A 23,983-nucleotide genomic window follows, 5' to 3' on the forward strand; every position below is an offset into this window, starting at 1 on the left:
AGTAACTCATTTAGACCGAAGAAACATGACGGCCTTTGAGACGTTCATTGATTTTAAATTAAAAAATAACTGCTATGTTTTACAGTAAGAGTGACAACTGAATAACAGGGTAGACCTTGTTTAGTGCTTGTTGTAAGAACGCCATTGCACCTGTCTGCAGGAAAGGAGGGAAGAAAAGCAGGAATGGGGTAATCTTACCGATCAATAATCCAGATCTCTCAGTGTGCTGTAGCAGGGAACCAGTTCTTGATAGAATTTCTGAAATACAGCTAGCAGTTTTCCTCATAGCCGAGGCCCTGAGTTTATTAACTTTAACTTGATTCTGCTTCAGCACTCTCTCCTCCTCCATGTCCCGTGTATGGTACAGACAGGATAGTAGAGTTGAAGGAAAATGATGTATCCTAGCTTCTTTGTATTGAAACCCAAAGGGGGATTTTTGGACTAGTAGCTAGAGAAAAGGTTTAGAAGAAGGAGTTGTTCCTGAAGTTTGTTTTTCCCTATCTTTGTAACAGGCTTCCCTAATAAATTGTAGGAAGTATAAAAAATAAAGTTTTAAGGGCAATATTGACTTGGGAGAGTGATTTTTAAGCAATTAGAATATTCCAATTATATACCACTAGTGCAAGAGCAATTTAAATAGAAACCAGCAATATTAATGGTCACAATGGGCACCCACTAAATATCAGACATGCAAGTTATTTCTTCTGTAATATTTCGATACATGTATCAGATGTGTAGTGATCAGGTCAGGGTATTGGCCTATCCATTACCTCTACAATTTACCGTTTCTTTGTGTTGGCTCTATTCCCATATTCTGGTCTACCTATTTCGAAATACACAATATATCATGTTGGTTCTCACAGCCCCATAACAGAAGGACCACACTTCAGAATTCAGATTCCCCCTTCATTCCTGTTTTCAGAACGGTACCTCCCTTTCCTCCTCAGCTATTCCTGATATCTGAGCCTGTTTGGTTTATGCTCTGCAGAAGGTAAATTTTACCCCATGCCAAGGGGAGAGTTCAGGAGGAATAAGATGTATGAAAGAACAATTTTTTACAAAAAGGTAGTATCATGAATCTCACACAAATATAAAGTAGATAAGTGCTAAAGAATTTATTTATCTCATTAATAAATGAGGGAACCAGGCAGATGTTATAACAAGTTCAAAGGAGAATTCAAAGAAATACAAATTGGTAGGGAGCAAAAGAAAATTGAAATGAATGTATAAATGGACACAGAACTAACTTTCTACCGCAGAGAGGGCTGTCCTTCTTCCGGACAGACTTTATTTTCAGGTTTATACGAAAGGGTTATTTCTCCTTGCTCTTTAGTTATCACAACTTAAAGCTGCAAAATAACTCCCACAGAATTGGATTACTGGAAGGGTGTACTCCGAAAGCATAGTTTTTCCACGGAAGCACAAATTTTTTCTTACCAAAGCAAATAAATGATATTCAATGCAATATGTTTAGAATTTTTATAAGGACTAAATATTAATAAAATAATGTGGTAGTAGTTATTAAGGTTGGTTGTGCCTGCCGCTGCCGCCACCACCTCCCCTAATTATTTTATATGCACACATTTATAACTTTATCTCCTCACTCAGACTTTAAACTCTTCCAATTATAAGAATCAGATGTTCCAAGACCACATGAAAAAAATCTAATTAACATGTTACACATTATACATAGTAATATACACTTTGAAAGCAAAGAAGAGTTAATCCGTTGTTAACAGAATAAACAAATTGTTTAAAATGTTCTAATAATTATTATTTATTCCATAGTAGTGAAACAATATGTCCTCAATAAACAGGGGAGAGAAAACTAGACAAATGGCCATGGATTATTGAGCTGTGCTGACGGATTTTCATGTTATATTTCTTCGGGGAGGCTGTCTGTGCCTTTTGGATTATCCCTATCATAAATTATGACCATACTTTTTGCTTTATAAATAGAGACTATATTTGACATAATTTTAATCTCCCACACTAATTTTTCATTATATTTAAACATCTGAGTATATGGATGCGTGTGCATGTGTGTGTATTTTGGATTTTATCTACATTGGTTTTAATTAATTTTTTCCTCTAACATTATGGTTATTCTCAAGTTGGGTTCTTTAACACCCATAGATACTACCAGATAGGGCTGCATGTGGTCTGTTACTAAAGGAACCTGTGTCTTCATCAGCATGCTTCATGTATTTCTACTTCATGTTACCCGGCCCCTATCCCAAGCCCACATCAAGGATTATGATCTAGGAAATGAACACAGAATCTTTCTAGAGTTTGAAAAGTTTGAAGATGTTTCAATTCTTTCCATCTTTTTATTAGCCCTTCTTGATTTCCAAATGGGCCAATTTGTATTTTAACAAAACTTTGTAATTTGGGAGACCAGGATTAGATAGAATAATCTAATTGTAACTGGTTCTGTGAAAAGCAGAAGGTCTACTTCTCAGTTCTTATATATCATGTCTTTACAAAAGGCACCCAACATCACGTTAGCCCATTTGATAGTAGTGTACCAGCATTAATGCGTTCAAGTTGTGTTTCCTCACCTAGCTAATAAATAATTAACTGAAGAATTCTAATCATATGAATTATAAGGGAAGCATCACTATTTCCTTCTATTCAAAATGTTTTTAAAGAATTCACTGCTGCGTAATATCCTAAAAGAAATTGATCATACTTTTCCTGTAATAAATGTTGCTCTGACAGTAAAGCATTAGTAACCAATTGATAACCGAGCAACAATACTGTGATCTCTTTAGATAATTAATCTTAGCTATTTTCCTGTCAGAAGCAACAGTGCCTGATTTTACATTGAGCTAGAAAGATTGCCAGTTTTGAAAATTAAAAAGCATTCCTTTTATATTATTCATTCCAGTAACAATTTATGATGGCGCATTTAGCTGCTGAACGCTTGTCAACAAACGTAATTATGTTTCGATATAAACAAGATTGGTGATTTTGCCATGCAGCTCCATCTTTGTGGAGAACATTTTGATTTAGATTCAGATTATACAAGCTGTGTGTTTATGTGTCATGTTTTCCTCCTCTGTTAATAGTTTTTTCTGATAATTACTTGTAGGCAAACAAGCATGCATTTAGGATCCTTATGCACGGGAGACATCAAACGGAGAAGAAAAGCTGCACCTTTGCCTGGACCTACAGCAGCAGGTAAAACAAAAGAGGGATTGGAGTGGAGCACAAAGGTACAGTTGGCGAATCCTCAAGAATCAAATGTGTAGCCAGCTGTTAACTGTTTGCACTGAAAAAGAGGCACAGTTGCAAGAAACTCAAAGCACACGGTCTGCATTTGGTGTCAGGATGTCTTACATGTTCCTTGTGTAGATTTTCCTGGCAGCCGATCATTAAAATATTTGGTCCACATTTGCCCAAATGCAAGACTTTGTGTGAGGATAGCAAGGACACAAAAACTTCAAATGCTGTTGTCTATGACCTCAAAAATTTCACAGACTTGTTAGGAAAATAAGGCTTCAATAGATGAATTGATGAATAATCCCAGAGGAGATTAATAGTAATAAATGCAATCAGTGGTCATATATTCAAATTCTCTATGCAAATTCGAGATTGTACTTGAGCAGTCTGAAAACGCAGGACTCCACCTTGTCGTGGGTGGAAACCTGTGGGTGAATGTGGCCTGTCTTCTAGCTTAGCTCCATAGCAAGCCTGGATTCATCTTTCCTTGTTGGACAACTTCAGCATTCGATTTTAAAAACTCTCACTTTTACCTCAAAAATTATGTCATTCTTATAAGTATTATGGTAATAATGAATGTGGTATAGGGAAAACCACAGGTCCTGAGGAGAGTGAAGTCACTGCAGCAGAAGGGACAGGAAGGCTTCCTGAAAGGGCAAAGGCTCAATGTGGTCGTGGGGGTTGTCAGCAAGATTAGATTTTGAGAGCGGTGGTGACGGAGGCACTGATAAAAGTCAGTGACAGCAGGAAGCCAATCTGGCACTGCGATGTAGACCACCCCCGTATGAATAAACAGCAGTTACCTATAAAGATTTGTGATACAGCAAAGTCTGACTGTACGAAACTTGTCAGTGTAGATACTTGATCAGTTGCAAAGAGTAATAGCCTTATCGTACTGCCTGGAATCCTTTACCATTCAGACTTTCTCTTAAGAACTTTTCGGCAACCTTTTATAGGAAAAGTGATTTTAATGATAGAATATGGAAATAGGATCAAAGCAACAAAAGCGTAAGCTATGAAAAGAAAAATACATGTATGTACATAATATTTTACGTTTCTTGGGTTTTTTTTTTAACATGGTGAATTCAGTGGACATAAAAGGTGTGTAGCTTATATTCTCTATTTAGGGACCCATTCCATGGGTCAGCCCTAGAATATTGAAAATAACTTAAAATTGAAGCACTCCTCATGCACTTGTTCCATAGAAGGAGCTAGATTGTAAAATTCTGCATTTAGTTATAATATCATATCTTCATCTTCTGGCTGTATTAAATTTCTGTGCCGACTATGTTTTTATTCATATGGAATCATATTTCCCACTTATTAGGTACCTCCTCTATACCGGAAACATTGTTTTCATCTTTATAACAGGAAGAGGTAGATATTGTTATCATTACTTTATAGATCATAAAATTAAGGTGCAAAAAGTGTTAGGTTAGCTACCTAAGATGACAAAATTATTGAACACAAGAAGAGATTCAAGCTTAAGTCTGTGTAACTGCTAAAGCTGTGCTTCTTCTATAACAGTGCTCCTACAGCCTCGTTGGGAAAATATGCAGTATCTATAAAGATGGTCCGAGCCTTAGTAACCTATTGCATATGCTGACTTGAACCCACTATTATATACCTTTAATTTTATAGAAAATTTATCAAGTTATTACTACATGGGAATACAGAATATTCATGACATATTTCTAGTATATCTCGTCATGTAGGAAGAGCCACATTTTAGATCAAATACATAAGTTCTTCCATTCAGATATTTTATAAAGCAGGTGTAAGATTCTTTAACATCCCCATTCCAGTTGAGTGATCCCCTGAATTCAAACATGAGAGGCAGAAAGAGTACAAGAACAATCTTGGGAGTGCTACTAAAGCAACTTAGTGGCAGTAATAAGGAAAAGAAAATACCAGGGTCATGTCCTGACACTCTGAACATATGTGAAGTGGGGAGGAAAATGTATGATGGTTGAAGAGAGGATAATATAATTATTTCTACATGGCGATTTAGACATTACAACTCAGTAACATGGGAGGAAATCATTTATCTAGAGTATGGGCACAAACATTCAACTTTAGCCTAAAACAGTTTCGTTTCATAAGCCTACCCTAGCGTATTCGAGACGGATTTCAAAATTGATGTGATTCTCTTAAGATTCAGGACTTTGATTATATACCAGACTTTTACCTAACAGATAAAATTTATGAAAAGAATGTATTTATGAAGTAGGAGAATTATGTTACTCATTTTCAATGTATTTTTTAAAATCTATACATGACTGTTCCTCTCAAAGAAGAAGAGATTGAAGTTATTTAAAAGTCTTCAGTTTTAAACAGAGTATCTTCTAATACTAACAATGAACTCTAAGGTGAAGATTATCACCCAAATTCAAGTAAGAAATGCTTTTGCATCAATACACTTTGATAATGAGGTTATGAATCCTAGATCATCTTGTCTCTGAGTGTTACAGTTTTCAAATTCTGGAATAAAGTTGGTCACATAATAAAGAGTCGGTTACATTTGTAAACTGTTGAAGGTTAGCTGGTATGTAGAGTTACTGTAAAGAGAACATTCTTGTCATTTTGCATTTTCTCTTGCAGAGCTCCCAAAAACACATGTAGAATTGAAATCTATTTTCACAATTCTTTTGCCTTTAGTCAACATTAAATGTACACTGGAAAAAATGCAGAAGATAACTCTCATTTGAAATAGAGAGTAAAAGACTGACAGCTTGAATATTGTTTGATAATCCCCTCTGATTTATATGTGAAATATTATGCAGTCAAACAGCAAGTTGAGAAAGGATTTGCACAACTATCGTCAGAAAACTCTAATTAGTACTTTAAATCCCACACTGGGTTTGTATAGCAATTTATAACACTAAAGAGAAACAATTACATGGTATATTCTTAATAAATAATATTTTTTAAAAAAGATTTAGAGTCCCCTATGAAATTAATACCCCAGAATTGGTCACGTTTACCAGCTAGTGTATTGAAAACGTTTCTCCCGCTCTTCCAGCAGTAGCACGGGAGCATAATTTCAATTGCTTTAGAAGCTCCAGACTAGCCGGTACTGTTATCGGTGGAACATTTATTAATTGTGACAGGAACACCAAATTTATTTCAGTGCTTTAGCTTATTTACTGCTCTTTCACCTTTGTATTTTATATTGACAAAGTAAAATGAATATTGATAAGGTTAGATATTGATTTTTTTTCTTAATGTGTAGCTTGTTCTCTCTGCCTCATTCAAAGTCACATACCAAAAGATAGTGGATGTCTCAGTGGCAAAGGATGTAGATTTACTATTATAAAATGGAGAACTATTGAAGCAAGAAGGTTTGCCAGCAGAATGCATTTTACAGTTGGAAAAATGTCATCTGTAAAGGTGAAGAAAGGCAGTGAACAAAATAGGAAGAATATTATTAATAACGCTTTTTTAAAAGGCAGTCAGCAATGTTGGCTGTAGTTTGGGTTTTTGGTAGAAGTCACAGCTTTTTGAGGATTTGATACTAAAAAGATTTAAGTACACTTATGATTCTGTCTACTGTACTATATTATATTCAGTGTAATCCACAATCAATATTGCCTATTGGTATTTTATTTTCTGATGAAATATCATAGTAAAAAAGGTTCATTGTAAAGAGTCAACCTTTTTTCTATACATTTTAAGTTATACAAAAGAAATGTCTTTTGAAGTTCAGTGTCTTGATACACATATTTCATGAACATATGAGTTTTTGACCAGAGGTACCATTATACCCTTTTGTGACTGTTCATCTTTTTCCTCCACAATCCACTGATATTTCAACAGGAAAATAATCTCTAAATATCTGAGGCAATAAAGCCAGGTTATAAATAATAACAAAGAAAAATATTTTTAAAAGGTTTGTTTGTATTCACAGTCATACCAAAAGTAGTAAGGATATGTGTGGTTTAATCAAGCACCTTTTTAAGGTGTTTGATTTCTTCATTTACCCAAATTTATCTTATCCATAATTATATTTTTATTTTCTTTTATCACTAGAGCCATATGATGAGTGTAGATTACCTATCTCTTCCAGATAAGGCAGACCTGGCTGAGGGAACTGTTGTTATTAATTCCAAAACCAGATTCTATCTGAACATACAGTAAAAGCCTAGGAAATACACAGCCCTTCACCTCTTGACACATACACCACAACCCACCTTTCAATCGTGCGTTTTAACCGTTAAGTTGCTGTTTCCTGAAGAAAGACTGAATAATGAGAAAATACTCAACCTACAGAAGTCCTAAAAGTGTTGAGTAAAATGCATAGTCCTCTCCTGGGCACATAGCTGCGACTGCAAGAAAGGACAGGAAGTGTTTGAGACTGAAAAGGGCCCTGCACAGCCCCCCGCCCACACACACTGTTGCCCAGCTGGAAAACCTTGAGGCATGTTTGTTAGTGCTTGGTGGAAAGGGAGCCAAGCCTCGAGCTGAGTGTAAAACTCCTTATCAAGTCAGAACCTCTAAAAAGCTCCGTCCTCAGAAATGAGCAGACTAGAAATAAAACCCACCCACAGGCATAGGGAAAAATAAAGAATCCTATTTCTACCTGGGCTTTAAATAGGAAACTCTCTGAAGATTAGTAACCAAGAGGCTGCCTTCACGTGAATTTCTCATTTAAAATTACACTAAGCCAAAAAATTAGCATAAAAACTGATCTCTGAAGCAAATATAAAACTACTCTAGGGGTATGCCTTCAACGCAGTCCTGGTTACTCAGGAAGCTAAGCCAGAGCCTCAGGACGCTAAGCTTGAGCCCCAGAGTTAGAGATTACAATGAGTGATCCTGCCATTCACTCCAGTCAGGGTGGAGGAAGAAGAAGGAGAACAACTTACAGAGGGAAGAGTAGGGAAGGAGTTGCAGCATTCAGTATGATAATGCTTAGAATGGAAGGAAGACACAAGTCTTCATCTTTAGCAAAAGTATTAAGTCCGTATCAGAGAGTATTAAATGTACATAAAGCCATATCTAGACACATTATAATAAAACTTCAGAACACCAAAATGCAAAGAGAATAGCTTAAGAACAGCCTAGGGAAAAAGATGTAACCTACACAGGAATGGGATTATACCATTAGCAAACTTTAAAGCAGCCATACAATCCAGAACATAAACGATAATATGCTCAACCACTAAGATGAAATAACCAAATCAACCTAGGGCTACATATCCATCCAGATAGACTATTACCTAAGAGTGAGGATGAAATAAAGGCATTTCAGGTAAAGACCTATGACCCACCATTACTAAATTTGATGTCTTGCATAGAAGGAAACAAAATCCATTAAAAAAAGAAAGGATAGAAATCAAAAAGGAATATTGAGCAAAGAAATTGTTAGGCAGGTTCTCAAAGCTAACCTAATACAGATTTTATCAAAGTAATAATGATAGTGACAGTGACCATGAAGATGATTAACTAGTATGTTTTAAAGCAAGATAGAACAAAAACAATAATAAAATATAAACTATGAAGGAATAAGTCAGATATGCATGTTGACTTTTAAAGGTAATAACTGAAAGCATAAAAATATAGTGTGTATTTTTCAAGCTAGTATAAATAAGCAATGGATGCCAGAAAATAGAAAACAAAAATGCATAGAAAAAGCATTAAATGATAGAGCAAAAATAAAGCCACATATAATACTAATCACAATAAATGTAAATGGAGTAAATGCATCACTTAAATTCCAGGATTATTGTGAATAAAAGAACAAAACCTAGTATATGCCATTTGTAATAAATACAACTAAAATATAAGGTATAATTTAAAAACTAGCCATAGAAAGCTGGAGTAACTCAATGTACAACAAACAAAATAAAGTTAAGTATTTCAAGAGTCAGAATACTCTTTTGCAGTTTTTGGACGGGCCTCGGTTTGAACCCACCACCTCCGGCATATGGGGCCAGCGCCCTACTCCTTTGAGCCACAGGTGCCACCAGAACACTCTTTAATCAGACTAGCTATGCTTCTTTACACTAGTGCCCCCTACTTCTTCCCCCAGGAGGTTGAAATTTATGAATAGAATGAAACCTCAGTCAGAAAAATGTGGCCGAAGAAATGTCCTGGTAGGAAATATGGAGTGTGGAGCAGCCAAGGTGGCAGATAATTAGGAGTCAGCACACACACTCTCTAGAACCACTTTCTTGAAAGCCTCAAGTAGATGCCTGAATATGGATAGACCTTCCTGAAAAGTGCATTGTAGATAATCAGAGAACTGATAGAAGACACTCAAGAGTGAAGGAGACAATGGGGAGTTCCACTTGCTGAGATTGGGAGGTACCTGGGGACACCCCACATGGGGAAGTGATAAGGGAAAAACCCCAAAACTCGACTTCCCCACATGAACACTCCAGCTTAAGCTGTGAAGCCCCACTACCACTATTGCAGGCCTCCATGCTGATCAGGAAACTGCTTAGAGACTGTCTAATAAAGTTGCATCGGTGAATAGGCTCAACAGGAACCTGCTGACCTTAGTAGGTTGCCATGGCTAATGCCACTCTCAGCTCTTAGGTCTAGAGTGCCCAGTCTGCACAGGGATTGGCTTCACTGCAGCTGCCCCCATATCACCCCTTGCTAGGCTGGGGAGGAAGCAGAGATTAGACACTCTAGCATGCCCTAGTTCCCCTTGGCTGGGAGCCAAGCACTCCCTACCACCCAGGAACTTCAACAGAGCTTGGAAGGTCCCATGGTAGCAGGCTCAGTGGGACTTGTGTGGAGAGAGTCCCAGCCATGCAGCAGTCCAGTCATTGTAGCTTTACCAAGCCAAACAATAGAACAAACTCCTTAACCCCTTGTGATGCCATGTCAAGACCCTTGCCCCTGTGGACCTGCACTCCATGCAGCAGACATGTCCCCCAGCTCTATCTCTGATGGGTGGGCCACACCCCTTCAGACCCACCTACTCTGCAGCACGCCATGCCCCTTGGTCCTGTGAGCTGGCCAGCAGGACATACTCATAGTCACAAGCACTGACTAGCAGAATAAACCTTCTAGTTTTGCATGCCAGCCAGCAGGACACACCACTATAACACTGTCCTATGCCATGTCTGTGGTGCAGCTCTCCACCATGGAGCCACTGCCACAAGCTGCTATTCTCACCTAGACATGGATGAAGCAAATGCCCACAGTTCTGACACCTGCAGTCACCACCTAGATAGTCACCAAATAGCCACTGCCACCCCTACAAGGAGACCCAGACAGAACATTCTTCCACAGTGCCTGCCTCAGTGGAGAGGGACTCACTTAGCCTTCTGCCAGAGCTTCCAACTACTTCCTAGAAACCAACCCACCACACCATACCAAGATTTCCCCCAGCACTGGCCCAGGTCCCATCACATACACAGGCAACTGCCAAAGTCCCACACCCTCCTCACCACCATATGTAATCCCATGAAGTCCCCAGGTGCTCAACAGAGATCTGAATGACCAGCCCACCACTGGCAGCAATCCCATGGCACGTCCAGGTGCCTGCCAAGTTCCTACAACCCTCCTAGGTGCCATCCCAAATCACACAACCTTTCTCCATGGAGAGGGACTTGAGCAGCCTCCTGCTGAAGATTCCAACAGCAATCTCAGGACCAACCCACCAGCACATAACCGCCAAAACTGGCTAACACTGTGACAACCACAAGCAGTAGAGATGATGCAGAAGAACAGCTGTTACAGGCTCTCAGTGTTTCTGACCCTTGCCTGCCAGGTCAGTCTTCCAGAGTTGAAGTGTTATCTAGCAACCTCTCTATCTTCTCACTAAATAGGAAAGTTCCCAGCAAAGGAGAACAGCGGCACTGCAAACCTGTTAGGTCTGAGCTGAAAAAAAAGGTTTTCAGATGAAAAGAAACCAGCCAAAAAAAAAGTCTGGTAACATGAAAAAACAAGCTAGTTTGACACTCCTAAAGGATCACAGTAGCTTAACAGCAACAATGGACCCCAACAAAAGGAAATTGTGAAAATGTCCTAAATGGAATTCAGCATACAGATGCCAAACAATGAATGGAATTGAAGAGAAAGTTGAAAACCAACATAAAGTAACAAAAATTTCAGGATATGAATGAAAAATATGAAAAACTTGCTAAAGACGAAGATAATATAAGAAAGGATATAAAAGGTCTTAAAGAAATGAAAGTATAGGCCTGGCATGGTGGCTCATGCCTATAATCCTAGCACACTGGGAGGCCAAAGCGGGTGGATTGCTTGGGCTCAGGAGTTTGAGACTAGCTTGAGCAAGAGTGAGATCTAGTCTCCACTAAAAAAAGAAAAGCTAATCGTCCATAGTATTATACAGTTGTAGTCCCAGCTACTCAGGAGGCTGAGCCAAGAGGATTGCTCAAGCCCAAGAGTTTGAGGTTGCTGTAAGCAATCTTGCCACATCACTTTACCCAGGGCAACAGAGTGAGACTCTGTCTAACAAAGGAAGGAAGGAAGGAAGGAGAGTAATTTAAGGAACTACAAAACACAGCAGAAAGCTTCAAAAACAGCCTACACCTAGCAGAAGAAACAATTTCAGACCTCAAATACAAAGTTTTGAAGTAATCAAGTCAAAGATGCAAAAAATATATATAGAATAATGAACAATCATTGAAAGAAATATGGGACTTTGTGAAACAAACTAATTTATGAGTTATAGTTATTCCAGAGAGAGAACAAGAAAAAGAATGAAGCCCACAAAACCTATTAAAGGGAATTATTTAGAAAAATTTCCCTGGTATTGCCAGAGATTCAGATATTCAGATACAAGATGGTTTTCTAACACCAGGAAGATCCATAACAAATAGGAGATCTGCAAGTAGTCATCAATGTGACCAAAGTCAAAGTGAAGAAGAAAATTTTATAAGATGTAAAAGGAAAGCAACAGCTAACCTGCAAAGGAAAACCCATCAGACTATCAGCAAGCCAGAAGAGATTGGGACCCCATTTTTAATCTTTAAAATCAGAATAACTGGCAGCCAAGAATTTTGTATCCTCCCAAACTAAGCTTCATAAATGATGAAAAAATACAGACTTTTCTAGTGAAGCAAACACTAAGGGAATTTTTCACTACTAGATCTGCCCTACAGGAAACACTCAAAAGTCCATTATATAAGCAACAGCATAATAAATACCCACCAGTGTAAAAAAAAAAAAAAAAAGAAAGAAAAAACCCAAAAGATATAATTCACAGTTCTTATAAAACAATAGCATAACAAGAAAAACAAAACAATAAGGCATCATGCAGCATTTTGAAGAGAACAGCATCCCACATACCAGTACTAACACTCAAGGTGAATAGTCTGAATGCCCCACTGAAAAGACATATCAGCCTGAATGGATGAAAACACCACAACCCAAGTGTTTGCTTGGTTACTCTCCCAGTAACACATCCAAATGACAAGGATACACAGACTCAAGGTAAAGGGGTGGAAAAAAAAATTCCACACAACAGTAATCAGAGTCAAACAGGTATAGCTATTCTCTTATCAGATTAAAAGATAGACTTTAAAATTAACAATGGCTAAAAAGAAAAAGATCCCAGTTTTCATGATATGATGTGCAACTCAACAAGAAGACAAAATAACAAAATAATCCCAATTATGTATGTACCTAACACAGTAACTCCCAGTTTCATAAAGTAAATTCTTCTAGATCAGAGAAATAAACAGCATATTTTCCCCAAGGATTTCAACACTCCATTGACAGAGTGGACAGGATATCAAACCAGGAAGTGAATGAAGAAATGCTGGAGTTACACAGGACTCTAAAACAAATTGACCTAACACAGTTACAGAACATTCTACCCACAAACCACTGAATATACATTTTTCTCATTAGCACATGGAACATGTTCCAAGAGTAATCATATGTTAGGCCACAAATAATATGTTAGACTGTAAAACAAGTTTCAGTAAATTCAAAAAGTTATAGTCATACCATGTATCTTCTCAGACTATGATGGAATAAGACCAGAAATTAATTCCAAGAGGAACATTCCATTCTACACAAATTCATGGAAATTAAACAACCTGCTGCTGTGAGTGATCTTTGGTTCAATGACAAAACTAAGATGGAGAAAAGCATCCTCAGACTAAAAGACAAAGAGGGCGCAAGCTTTCAAAATATATGGGCTATAGCAATAGCAGCAGTCCTATAGGGCCAGTTAGATTAACAACCTAATGTCACATCTAGAGGAACTGGGAAAAGAAGAAAAAACCAAACCCAAAGCCCGCAGAAGAAAAGAAATAACAGCCAGGTGCAGTGCCTCATGCCTGTAATCTTAGACATTCACAGGCTAAGACAGGATGATTGCTTGAGGCCAGGAGTTCAATACCAGCCTAGGCAATAGCAGGACCCATCTCTACAAAAAAGAAAATAGAAAACATGAGTTTGGTGTGGTGGCATGTGCCTTTAGTCCCAGCGACTCAGGAGGCTAACACAGGAGGGTTGCTTCAGCCCAGGTATTGGAGGCTGCAGTATCCTGTGATGGTGCCACTGCACCTAAGCCCAGACAACAGAACAAGACCTGTAGTCAAATAAATTTTTAAAAGAAGAGGAAGTAGCTAAGCTCAGAGCAGAATGAAATGAAATGGAAACAACAACAAAAAATACGGAGGATCAATGAAACAAAAAATTAGTTCTCTTAAAAGATAAACAAAATCAATAGACCACTGGCCAGATTAAGCAGAAATAGAAGAGAAAGGACTCAAATAAACTCAATCAGAAATGAAAAAGGAGACAGTACAGCTGATACCACAGAAATATAAAATATCTGAATACTATGAAAACCTCTACACAAATAAACTATAAAACCCAGAAAAAATGGGTAAATTCCCAGAAACACACAACCTCCCAAGTCTGAATCAGGAAAAGACAGAAATCCTGAACAGACCAATAACAAGCAGCAAGATAGAAGCAGTAATAATAAATCTCTCAACCAAAAAAAAGCCCCAAACCAGACAAATTCACAAGCAAATTCTACTAGACCTGCAGTGAAGAATTGGTACCTATCCTACAGAAAGTATTCCATAACATTGAGAAGGAGGGACTCCTCCCTAATTCATTCTAGGAAGCCAATATCACTTTGATACCAAGGTCAGGAAAGGTCACAATAAAAAAGAAAACTATAGGCCAATGTCTCTTACGAAAATAGATGGAAAAATCTTCAACAAAATACTAGCAAAGCAAATATAATAGCATGCACATCAAAAAGGTAATCAGATACAACTTGGACTTTAGCTAACAAATGCAAACAATGTAACTTAATCATATGCAACCTTCTACTAATTCAAAATATTAAAAAATTTTAAAAAAAATTTTTTTAAGGTAATCTACTATCATCAAGTGGGTTTCATCCCAGGAATGCAAGGATGGTTCAATATATGCAAATCAGTAAACAATGATTCACCACATAAACAGAAGTAAAAACAAAGACCACATAATCACCTCAATAGATACTGAAAAAGCATTCAACAAAATTCTGCAACATTTCATGATAAAAATCCCTCAAAACACTACACACAGAAGGAACGTACCTAAAAATTATGAAAGCCATATATAACAAACCCACAGCCAACATGATAATGAATGAGGAAAAGTCAAAGGCATTCCCCCAAAGAACTGGAACAAGACAAGGGTACCTACTGTCACCACTTCTATTCAACATAGTATTAGAAGTCTGAGCCAGAGATATCAGGCAAAAAAAAAGAGAGAGAGAGAGAGAATGGGCATACAAATCAGGAAAGAGGTCAAACTATCCCTATTTACTGACAATATGATCTTGTATCTGAAGACCCTAATGACTCCACAAAAATACAAGAATTGATTCAGTAAAGTCTCAGGTTATAAAATCAATGTACACAAATCAGTAGCATTTCTATATACTACTAACAGTCAAGCTGAGAATCAAATCAAGGACTCAGATGCAATAGCTACTAAGAAAATAAAATGCCTAGGAATATACTCAACCAAGAAGGTGAAAGAGGTCCACAATGAAAACTGCAATTGACACACAAATGGAAAAACGTCGTTCGTTCACATATCAGTAGAACCAACATCATGAAAATGTCCATAGTGCCCAAAGTGACTTACATATTGAATGCAATCTCCATCAAAATACTAACACTGTATTTCACAGATCTAGAAAAAGTAATCCTAAGCTCCATTTGAAACCACAAGAGAGCACAAATAGCCAGAACAATCTTTTTGTTTGTTTGTTTGGTTTTAGAGACAGAGTCTCACTTTGTCACCCTTAGTAGAGTACTATGGCATCACAGCTCACAACAACCTCCAGCTCTTGGGCTTAGCCAATTCTCTTGCCTCAGCCTCCTGAGCAGCTGAGACTACAAGTTCCTGCCTGCCACAATGCCTGGCTATTTTTTGTCGCCCTTGGGCCGAGGCCAGGTTTCAACTCAACACCCTCAGTATATGGGGCTGGCACCCTACTCACTGAGCCACAGGCGCCACCCTTTTTTTTTTTTTTTTTTTTTTTTTGAGACAGAGTCTCACTATGTGACCCTCGGTATAGTGCTGTGATGTTACAGCTCACAGCAACCTCAAACTCTTGGGCTTAAGCAATCCTCTTGCCTCAGCCTCCCAAGTAGCTGGGACTACAGGTGCCTGCCATAACACCCAGCTATTTTTTGGTTGCAGTTCTTTAGCTGGCCCAGGCCAGGTTTGAACCTGCCACTTTCAGTGTATGTGGGTCATAACCACTGTGTTACAGGCGCTGAGCCATAACCACTATGTTACAGGCGCTGAGCCTACCCAGAGCCATCTTAAGGCAAAAGAACAAATCAGGAGGCATCACTTTACCTGACCTCAAATTATACTACAAGGCTATAATAACCAAAACAGCCTGGTGCTGGTATAAAAGTAGAGATGTAGACAGAACAGAGAACCCAGAAATAAAACCATCTACCTACAACCAACTAATCTTCAACAAAGCAGACAACAACAACACAGGAGAAAGGAAGCCCTATTCAATAAATAGTGCTGGGAAAATCAAATAGCCATATGCAGAAGAATGCAACATGAACCCTATCTCTCACCATGTGCAAAAATTAATACAAAGTGAATAAAAGGCTCAAATGAAAAGCATGAAACCACAAATTCTAATAGAAAACATAGGGAAAACTTCTGCACATCACCCTAAGGAAGGAATTTACGACTTAGACACCAAAAGCAAACACAGCAACCACACACACACCCCAAAAATGGGGCCTAATTAAATTTAAAAGCTTTAAAAACATAACTAAATATGAAAACTTTAAAAAAAGTTAAAAGCACAGCAAAGGAAATAACCAACAGAGTAAATAGAAAACCTACAGAATGTGAGAAAATGTTTGTAAGCTATGCATCTGACCTTTAAAAGACGGACATCCAGAATCTACAGAGAACTCAAACAGGTCAGCAAGAAGAAGCAACTGCATAAAAAAGTGGGCAAAAGACACGCACAGAAGTTTTACGAAAGAAATTAGACAAATAGCCAACAAACATTAGAAAAAAATGCTAAACATCACTAATTATCAGGGAAATGCAAATTAAAGCTACCATGAGATATCGCCTTACCCTTCCAGAATGACCATTACTCAATAGTCCAAAAATGACAGATGCTGGTGTGGATGCAGAGAGAAAAGAAGGCTTAGTCACTGTGGCCCTGCAGGTTAGTACAGCCTCTATACAAAACACTAGAGAGTCCTCAAAGAAACAAATGTGGACTTACCATTTACACAGAAATCCCACTACTGGGCATCCACGCAAAGAAAAGAAGTCTTTGTGGCAACTTTGATGGAACTGGAGACCGTTATCCTAAGTGAAGTATCTCAGGAATGCAAAATGAAACACCTTATGTTCTCACTAGTAAGTGGGAACTAATAGATGTGTACAAACGGCACAAAGCCATTTAAAGGAGGGCAGGGTGGTGACAGATAAAAACTTACCTATTGGATACAACAGACACTATTCTGGTGACTGGCATACCAAAGCCCTGACTTAAATATTATACAAGGTATAATAATATTTTTAAATTTAAAAAAGAAAAGAAAATGTGGGTGATATACTATAGTGAGTTCAATGTTCAATTGGTGAAATGGTAACCTTCCATATCAAATGTCCTAAGTTCAAGTCCTAAGTGGGACAAATTTCTAACTAGTTATCTCTGACCAGGTGCATTACCTCTACAAACATCAGTTTCATCTACAAAATAGGCCCAATAGAAGTGCTTTTCAGATCAATAAGGAAGATCAAAAGAAATGATGGATACAGAAGCGTCATAAGGACTGCAGTCATCATTATATTCCAAATTATCAAAGTATGTCAATGTGTATGTGCTACATTTTGCCAATATACAAAGTGAGAGAATTTAATATTTTTAATCCATATATTACCGAATGGATTTTTTGAATGGCATATCATCTCTAATAAAAATTCTTATAAGGAGGTAATACAGGTAATGGAAGGTGGGTAGGCTTTTGTAGTGAGCTTAACCAACAAAGTTCGAATCCTAGTTTACTCACTATGTGGTCAAGGTCAAGTTTTATTTCACCTCTCTGAGAACCATTAAACCTTCCCCCTTGCATAGTTTTGAGGACAAAATAAAGAATGTCATGTACCTAACAATTATACCATGTGCCTGGTACATAGTCAGTGGACCAAAACATATTCTCATTATATCATCACAAATAATTATTGCTGTGTGCCTTCAGGACCAATGCAGTTTTATTGTAAGTTTTTTGGGTTTGTTGGTTTGGTTTGGTTTGGTTTGGGGAGGGGTTCTTTTTTTTTTTTTGAGACAGAATCTCTTCACCCTGGATAGAATGCCATGACATTATCATAGCTCACAGCAATCTCAAACTCCTGGGCTCAAGGGATCCTCTTGCTTCAGCCTCCTAAGTATGTGGGACTACAGGCGCCAACCATGACACCTGGCAGAGGTTTTGTTTTGTTTCCATTTTTAACGGAGACAGGGTCTCACTCTTTACACAGGCTAGTCTCCAACTTCTGAGTTCAAACAATCCAGTGCCTCTGCGTCCCAGAGTGCTAGGATTTTTGCAGATAAGAACCACTGCACCCAACCAGGTTTTTAGTTGTTTTGTTTTTTTTTTTAAAGCACATAATCTTTTATGGTCATGGTCATTTCATAAGAAATATGTCTATATAGCTAAAATATCTAATAAGAGCACTCCCTCTTCCAAACATGTCATATCAGCAAGAGTGAGTGCTCTTATTAGATATTTTAGCTATAACATAACAAATCATATCTTTTGTTCTCTACATTTCGTTACTTCAGAAATTAAAAAACTGGTAGTAAGTGCATTATATATTATGTATGTGTGTGTATATATATATATTTGGGGGGGGGCAGGGCTGGGTTTGAACCCACCACCTCCAGCATATGGGGCCAGCACCCTACTCCTTTGAGCCACAGGCACCACCCAGTGCATTATATTTTTAAGTAATTAACTATTTGAAATGATTTTAGTTAACAAAAGTAACATGAACAATGTCTGCAGTATTGTAGATAAAATACAGACTAGTCTGAATTAGTGAGGCTTTTTTGTATTGAGGAACGAAATAATACATTTGACACAGAGTAGGACACCTACCACTTTCTCTCATCTTAAATGGTGCTTGTGCTGTTCCTTGAGTTCTTAACAATTATCAAAAATCCATGTACATAAATTATGGAGAACAGAGAGCAGTATTATAAACTTGAAGTTTTATTGACATTGCTAATAATAATAATGGCTCTGCTCCTCAGCTGGCTAGTAGAGTAATAGGAAGAAAGAGGATGGGAAGAGTGATCGGGACCAATAAATGCCTGCTGAGTACAGGGTAGGGACAGAGGCGGAGTGCACTAGCCGTTCTATGGGAAGCAGCATGTGTCACCTCCCCTTCCATTGGCTGTTTATCCAACATCAATACAACACTTTAGGAGCCAAATTACTAAACAAGCTGCCAATTAGGCTTGCAGTCAGCTGGATAGATTAGTGGCTAAAAGAGGCCGATACAAGATTTTCATCTCTTGAGCCAATTATGCAAGAGAATTACCCTCCATGGTACTCTTTGGAAGATTTGAGGGGAAAGGACCAACTCAGCTGTAATCGATATAAGAGATCCAGCAGACAGGGCTGGGAGTGGGAGCGCACAGAAGGTTAGCAGGCTGTGTACTGCTAGCTAAAATTGCCCAAGCAGGTGAGCCTTCTAGGGAAGGACTTAAAGGATTTAACACTGCCAGGAGCGAAAGAAAATGAAATTATGGCTGCGGTATATATACTGTGCTGAGACGGAGTTGTTCCACTCCCAAGTCTTAATCTCATAAAAGAAGGATGAGAGACCAACAGTAGATCTCACTCTAGAATCATTTTCTACGAAAAATGAAGAATCTTTTTTTGTTTGTTTTGTTTTGTTTTTTAGGTTGTATTTCTATGTGGAAAGAATTTAAACATTTAAGGAATTAAATGTTACTCTTTTATTCTACCAAGTACAAGATAATGCTTTGTTCTTTTATGTTATTTTGTTTTTATAAAGAAGAGAAAGGAAATACCATTTTAAAAAAGAGATAGAGAGATAATGAGTTATTTTCCATTTCCATTAAACCCAAGCATGGGAGTATGGTAGCCACCCCAGGCCACCCTGCTTGAAATGCCAACATTTTTAAATTATGATAATTACTCAATTATAATTTGCTATTCACTTTAAGACTGAAAATTGACCATAATTTAGCAATTTTTACAAGGATATTTTAATTGGCCTTATTTTTTTTTAAATATTAAATTATAAACCTGAACTTTTGCAAGCTGTTAAAAATGTGGATAAACAGATGTATAGCCTAGAGCAGCATTAGACCTCTGATCTGATTCTTAGCTTATGGATGAAATTAAATTAATTCATGGCAATCATCAAAGAATCAGGGATATGAGACAAAATGCTAGTATACCATTCAACCTGACGTACCTGATCTTCAGCTGTTGAGAAAAAATTACATAATTTGGAGATCTGTCTTCATTATCACCATAATCATTATTTCAGTGTAAAAAATTAATTGTGTTTTATTATATTAAGTAATATTCTTGACAAAGGTTTTTCTTTTTATAACGAAGAGGTCCATCATATTCTCTCATACACACACACAAATTTGTAATATCTGTTTATGAAAATTTGCCTTGTTGAAGCAATAAATATTAGTCAGGAATTTTTCTTTCACATCAGAGGTTACCATTCAAGCCGTAGGTAGTTTGAAGTTTTTTTCTGTTATATATTAAGGTATTTGTTTCAGTGCCCTAAGAATTCATTTGATAATTCCGAAACCAACTAATTATTGTGGAATCCTGTTCTTAATCCAGTTCTTACGCCCTGTATGAACTTGGCAAATGGCAATGATGTATTCTATCCTCAGTCCTAAAATGCACTGAAGATCAAGAATACCAAGTATTTAATAAAGGGCTTTTAAAATCAATTAATGATTACCCTGTAGTAAGTGAGTTAAAGTTACTACAAGTCATCTTTAGCATTTTTCATTTTTCCTTGTTCTACAAGTAAGAATCACATGGATTCTCCCAGAATGCCAGATACAAACTACCAGATAAACTATCCAATTGCTTCAACACTATTTCCTATTATTTGCTATGAAATACATATGTCAAAGAATACAAAAAAAAATGTATATGTAGAGTTTAAAGAATAATAATAAACTGGACATTTGTGTAACCGGCACCCAGGCCAAGAAGTAGAACACTCTGGAGGCCCATAGTTAATATTGTTGTTATTGTTATTCATATTTTTAGAATCTTTCTGTGCCACTATTAACCATCCCAAACATAGTGTCAGAGAAGGAGTTGAACAGAGAGTCCCAACTTTGGAGTTGGTGGGAGAGGGTAGGGAACAAGGTGCTGTCATAAACCTGAGCCAGGGAGGAAAAAGTTGATAGTGGCAAAGGGGTGGCAGGAGAGTGGGCTGGTACTACGGAAAGGTCTGTCTCACAAGAGCCCTTGGAGTAGTGGGTGGTCTTGTCAATAGCTGCCCATTTTATCCTGTCTAGGAGGAAACACAGTCCACATTTCAGATTAGAAATGTGCTAGACCCAGGACTAAGCTGGCATTCCACAGGTATTCTGCAGATATGTGACAAGTGTGTATCTGTATCCCTGAGGCCTGTGGATAGAATGGTCGTCAAACGCTATGTCCCTGGAAATTTGAGCTCTGGTGTAAGAGATTGGGCTGAATATGTTCCCACTAGAACAAAGGTTGTTCAGGATACCTTCATCCCTTTTTTCTCTTACACAGTCGTCAATATTAGTTTCTTTGATAATCACTTTCTTCTTCTGAAAAGAGAATAACTGTGAGAAATGCTCTGATAATTAAGAGCTCTGGTTGCTTGTTTCTGATTAGCCCCAGAATTGCTACATTCCCTGTTCATACACGGTAATCCAAGAGCTGCTGCTAGAAAATAGGGAGATATGGACCAGTGCAAAAGGAGAGCCAGCCTGTACTACAGCCGGGGCAGCCAGCCCAAGACCATGCTTGCAGCTGGGGGGGGGAGTTCAGGTTCTCATGACTCCCTGCACTTTATGACATCCATTTACTTCTGAATCCTTTGCCTTCAGATATTTAGTACCTCTAAGCTTTCCCTAGATACATATCCTCAACCTTTTCTACACAGGCCTCTAAGAAAATTTAAATTAAAAGTCTTATCTTTGAAAATGTCATCAGAGAGAAAGGCTTAAAATAGATGCATTTCTCCATTGTCTTTGCTAAGAAAACAGAGGGAACAACTGCTCTATCTAAATCTCATATTAAGTACTAGCCAATCTCCTTTTCCAGATAAGGAATACAGGTAGCTGAGGAGGACAGGAAGGAAGGGGGGGGGGAGAATAAGGAGGACTGTCTTTTACATTTAGAACTATATAACTATGTATCTATCTACTTCAGTATTCTTTTATTTTTCTTACCTTACCTAATTCTATAGTCATTAAAACATGTTGGTGGAAGAAGGCAGAAGAAATTAAAAGATGCATGTATCAGCTACAGACTGAATAATAAATAACAAGAAGAGGATTATAAGAATGTAAATTCCAGGCGGTGCCTGTGGCTCAAAGGAGTAGAGCACCAGCCCATATGCCAGAGGTGGTGGGTTCAAACCCAGCCCTGACCAAAAATGGCAAAAAAAAAAAAAAAAAAAACGCATGTAAATTCCTAGGAATTGAGGATGCCATTGGTTTGGTTTGGTTTGGTTGACTCTTAAAACCCTGGGTAAACGTAAGACATAATGGTATAAGCTGGTGATTTACAGAATTACCCATGAGGCTAACGTAGTAATGAAATAAATCCATTTGTAGAGTACATTATATGATCTCATCTGATCCTACAACTTTCTGTGAATAGGCAGTGTATATTGTATTATGCCTGCTTTACAGATGAGAGGACAAAAGCCCACAGAGGTTAATAATTCACCATGCTACTAACTGGTAGAGCTGAAATTCCAAGGAAAATCGTTCCTCTGTTCTTCCACTGTTCCCTCTGCTACAAGGAGTACCAAAGATAAATAAACAACCCTCTCTGGTGCCTTACTAAAAACAAACACTCAGGCAAACATGGTTTTAGTAGCTTAAGAAATTCTTCACCTGTGTCCATACTAATGAACGTATATTGTCATTTTATCATTTCAGGATTTGTAGGTGAAAACGCCCAGCCAATTCTAGAAAATAACATTGGAAACCGAATGCTTCAAAATATGGGCTGGACACCTGGGTCAGGCCTTGGACGAGAAGGCAAGGGGATCTCTGAGCCCATTCAAGCCATGCAGAGGCCAAAAGGATTAGGACTTGGATTCCCTCTACCAAAAACTACTCCTGCAACTACTGCCCCCAATTCAGGAAAATCCACCTAGGAAGAAAAGCAAAGAAGAAATATTTTACAGATTGTATTCACTGTGTCCCATTGTTCTAAAATTAGAACACGGCTTCTGTTTTGAAGCAGAAATCTACATTGCCTCAAACGTGTCACTAGCTTCCTACCTGTATACACTCCTGCCATAGTGAGAGAAATGGAATTTCATCACAGCTCCTGGTGCTAAAGTGAAAACCCCTACCCATTACATTTTTTTCAGTAGTTTCCAGCTATTTCTAGCATATAAAAAGCAGCTCAATTCTCTTATTTATTTTAATCTCACATGTCGATACTTTCTAATACTTTGCTTGATTCGTGTATGTGTGCAGTGCCCAGGCCAATGTGAGCACCCCCATGGGTTTCTAAAATTGGATAGGCAGGAGGACTGTGTTTCTGTCATCCCTATCTACTGTAAGCCAAAAGACCTATCATCATATCAGGGAAGTCCTCAGCAGATCTTTGTTTGAAAGGCTTGACAGTTTCAGATTCCTTGAATTGGTCGTGAGGACTTCCTGACAGAGTGATACCCATTCATTTTCTATCCTTGGACAATGTAGTGTGAAGTTCACATTGATAAACAAGCAATTGATGATTCCCTTGGACGTTCTGACAAAAAATAAACCTCATCATTGTTATCACCAGAGTGCCCTCAACGTTATTTTAATGCAGATTTTATAAATTTTACCTCATTTAGAACATAAACTAGTTATTGAAAGAAAAATGTATTTTTTAAATTCACCACGACTGAACTGTAAATTCTACTAATCCAGACTTACTTCTACCTCTCTCTTCCCAAAGACTGATATTTTTTTTTTAAGATCAACTCAAGTGTAGTAAACTTACTTTAAATTTTAATCACTGGAGTAATTTATTAA

The 23,983-nt window shown here is 37.7% G+C and overlaps 1 protein-coding gene across 1 annotated transcript in view; it reads left to right on the plus strand.

Moving 5' to 3' along the window:
* GPATCH2 (G-patch domain containing 2) overlaps positions 1-23,749 on the plus strand; it is a 188,588-nt gene extending 164,839 nt beyond the window's left edge. Inside the window, exons 9-10 of the mRNA XM_003800146.3 lie at positions 3,095-3,183; positions 22,889-23,749. Of these exons, the coding sequence (XP_003800194.1) occupies positions 3,095-3,183; positions 22,889-23,109 (310 nt within the window). The 3' untranslated portion in view covers positions 23,110-23,749. The remainder of the gene's footprint in view (positions 1-3,094; positions 3,184-22,888) is intronic.
* The last annotated feature ends 234 nt before the right edge of the window (positions 23,750-23,983 follow it).

Source organism: Otolemur garnettii, unplaced genomic scaffold, assembly GCF_000181295.1.
Source record: "Otolemur garnettii isolate 467f Iridium unplaced genomic scaffold, OtoGar3 scaffold00168, whole genome shotgun sequence".
Lineage (NCBI taxonomy): Eukaryota > Metazoa > Chordata > Mammalia > Primates > Galagidae > Otolemur > Otolemur garnettii.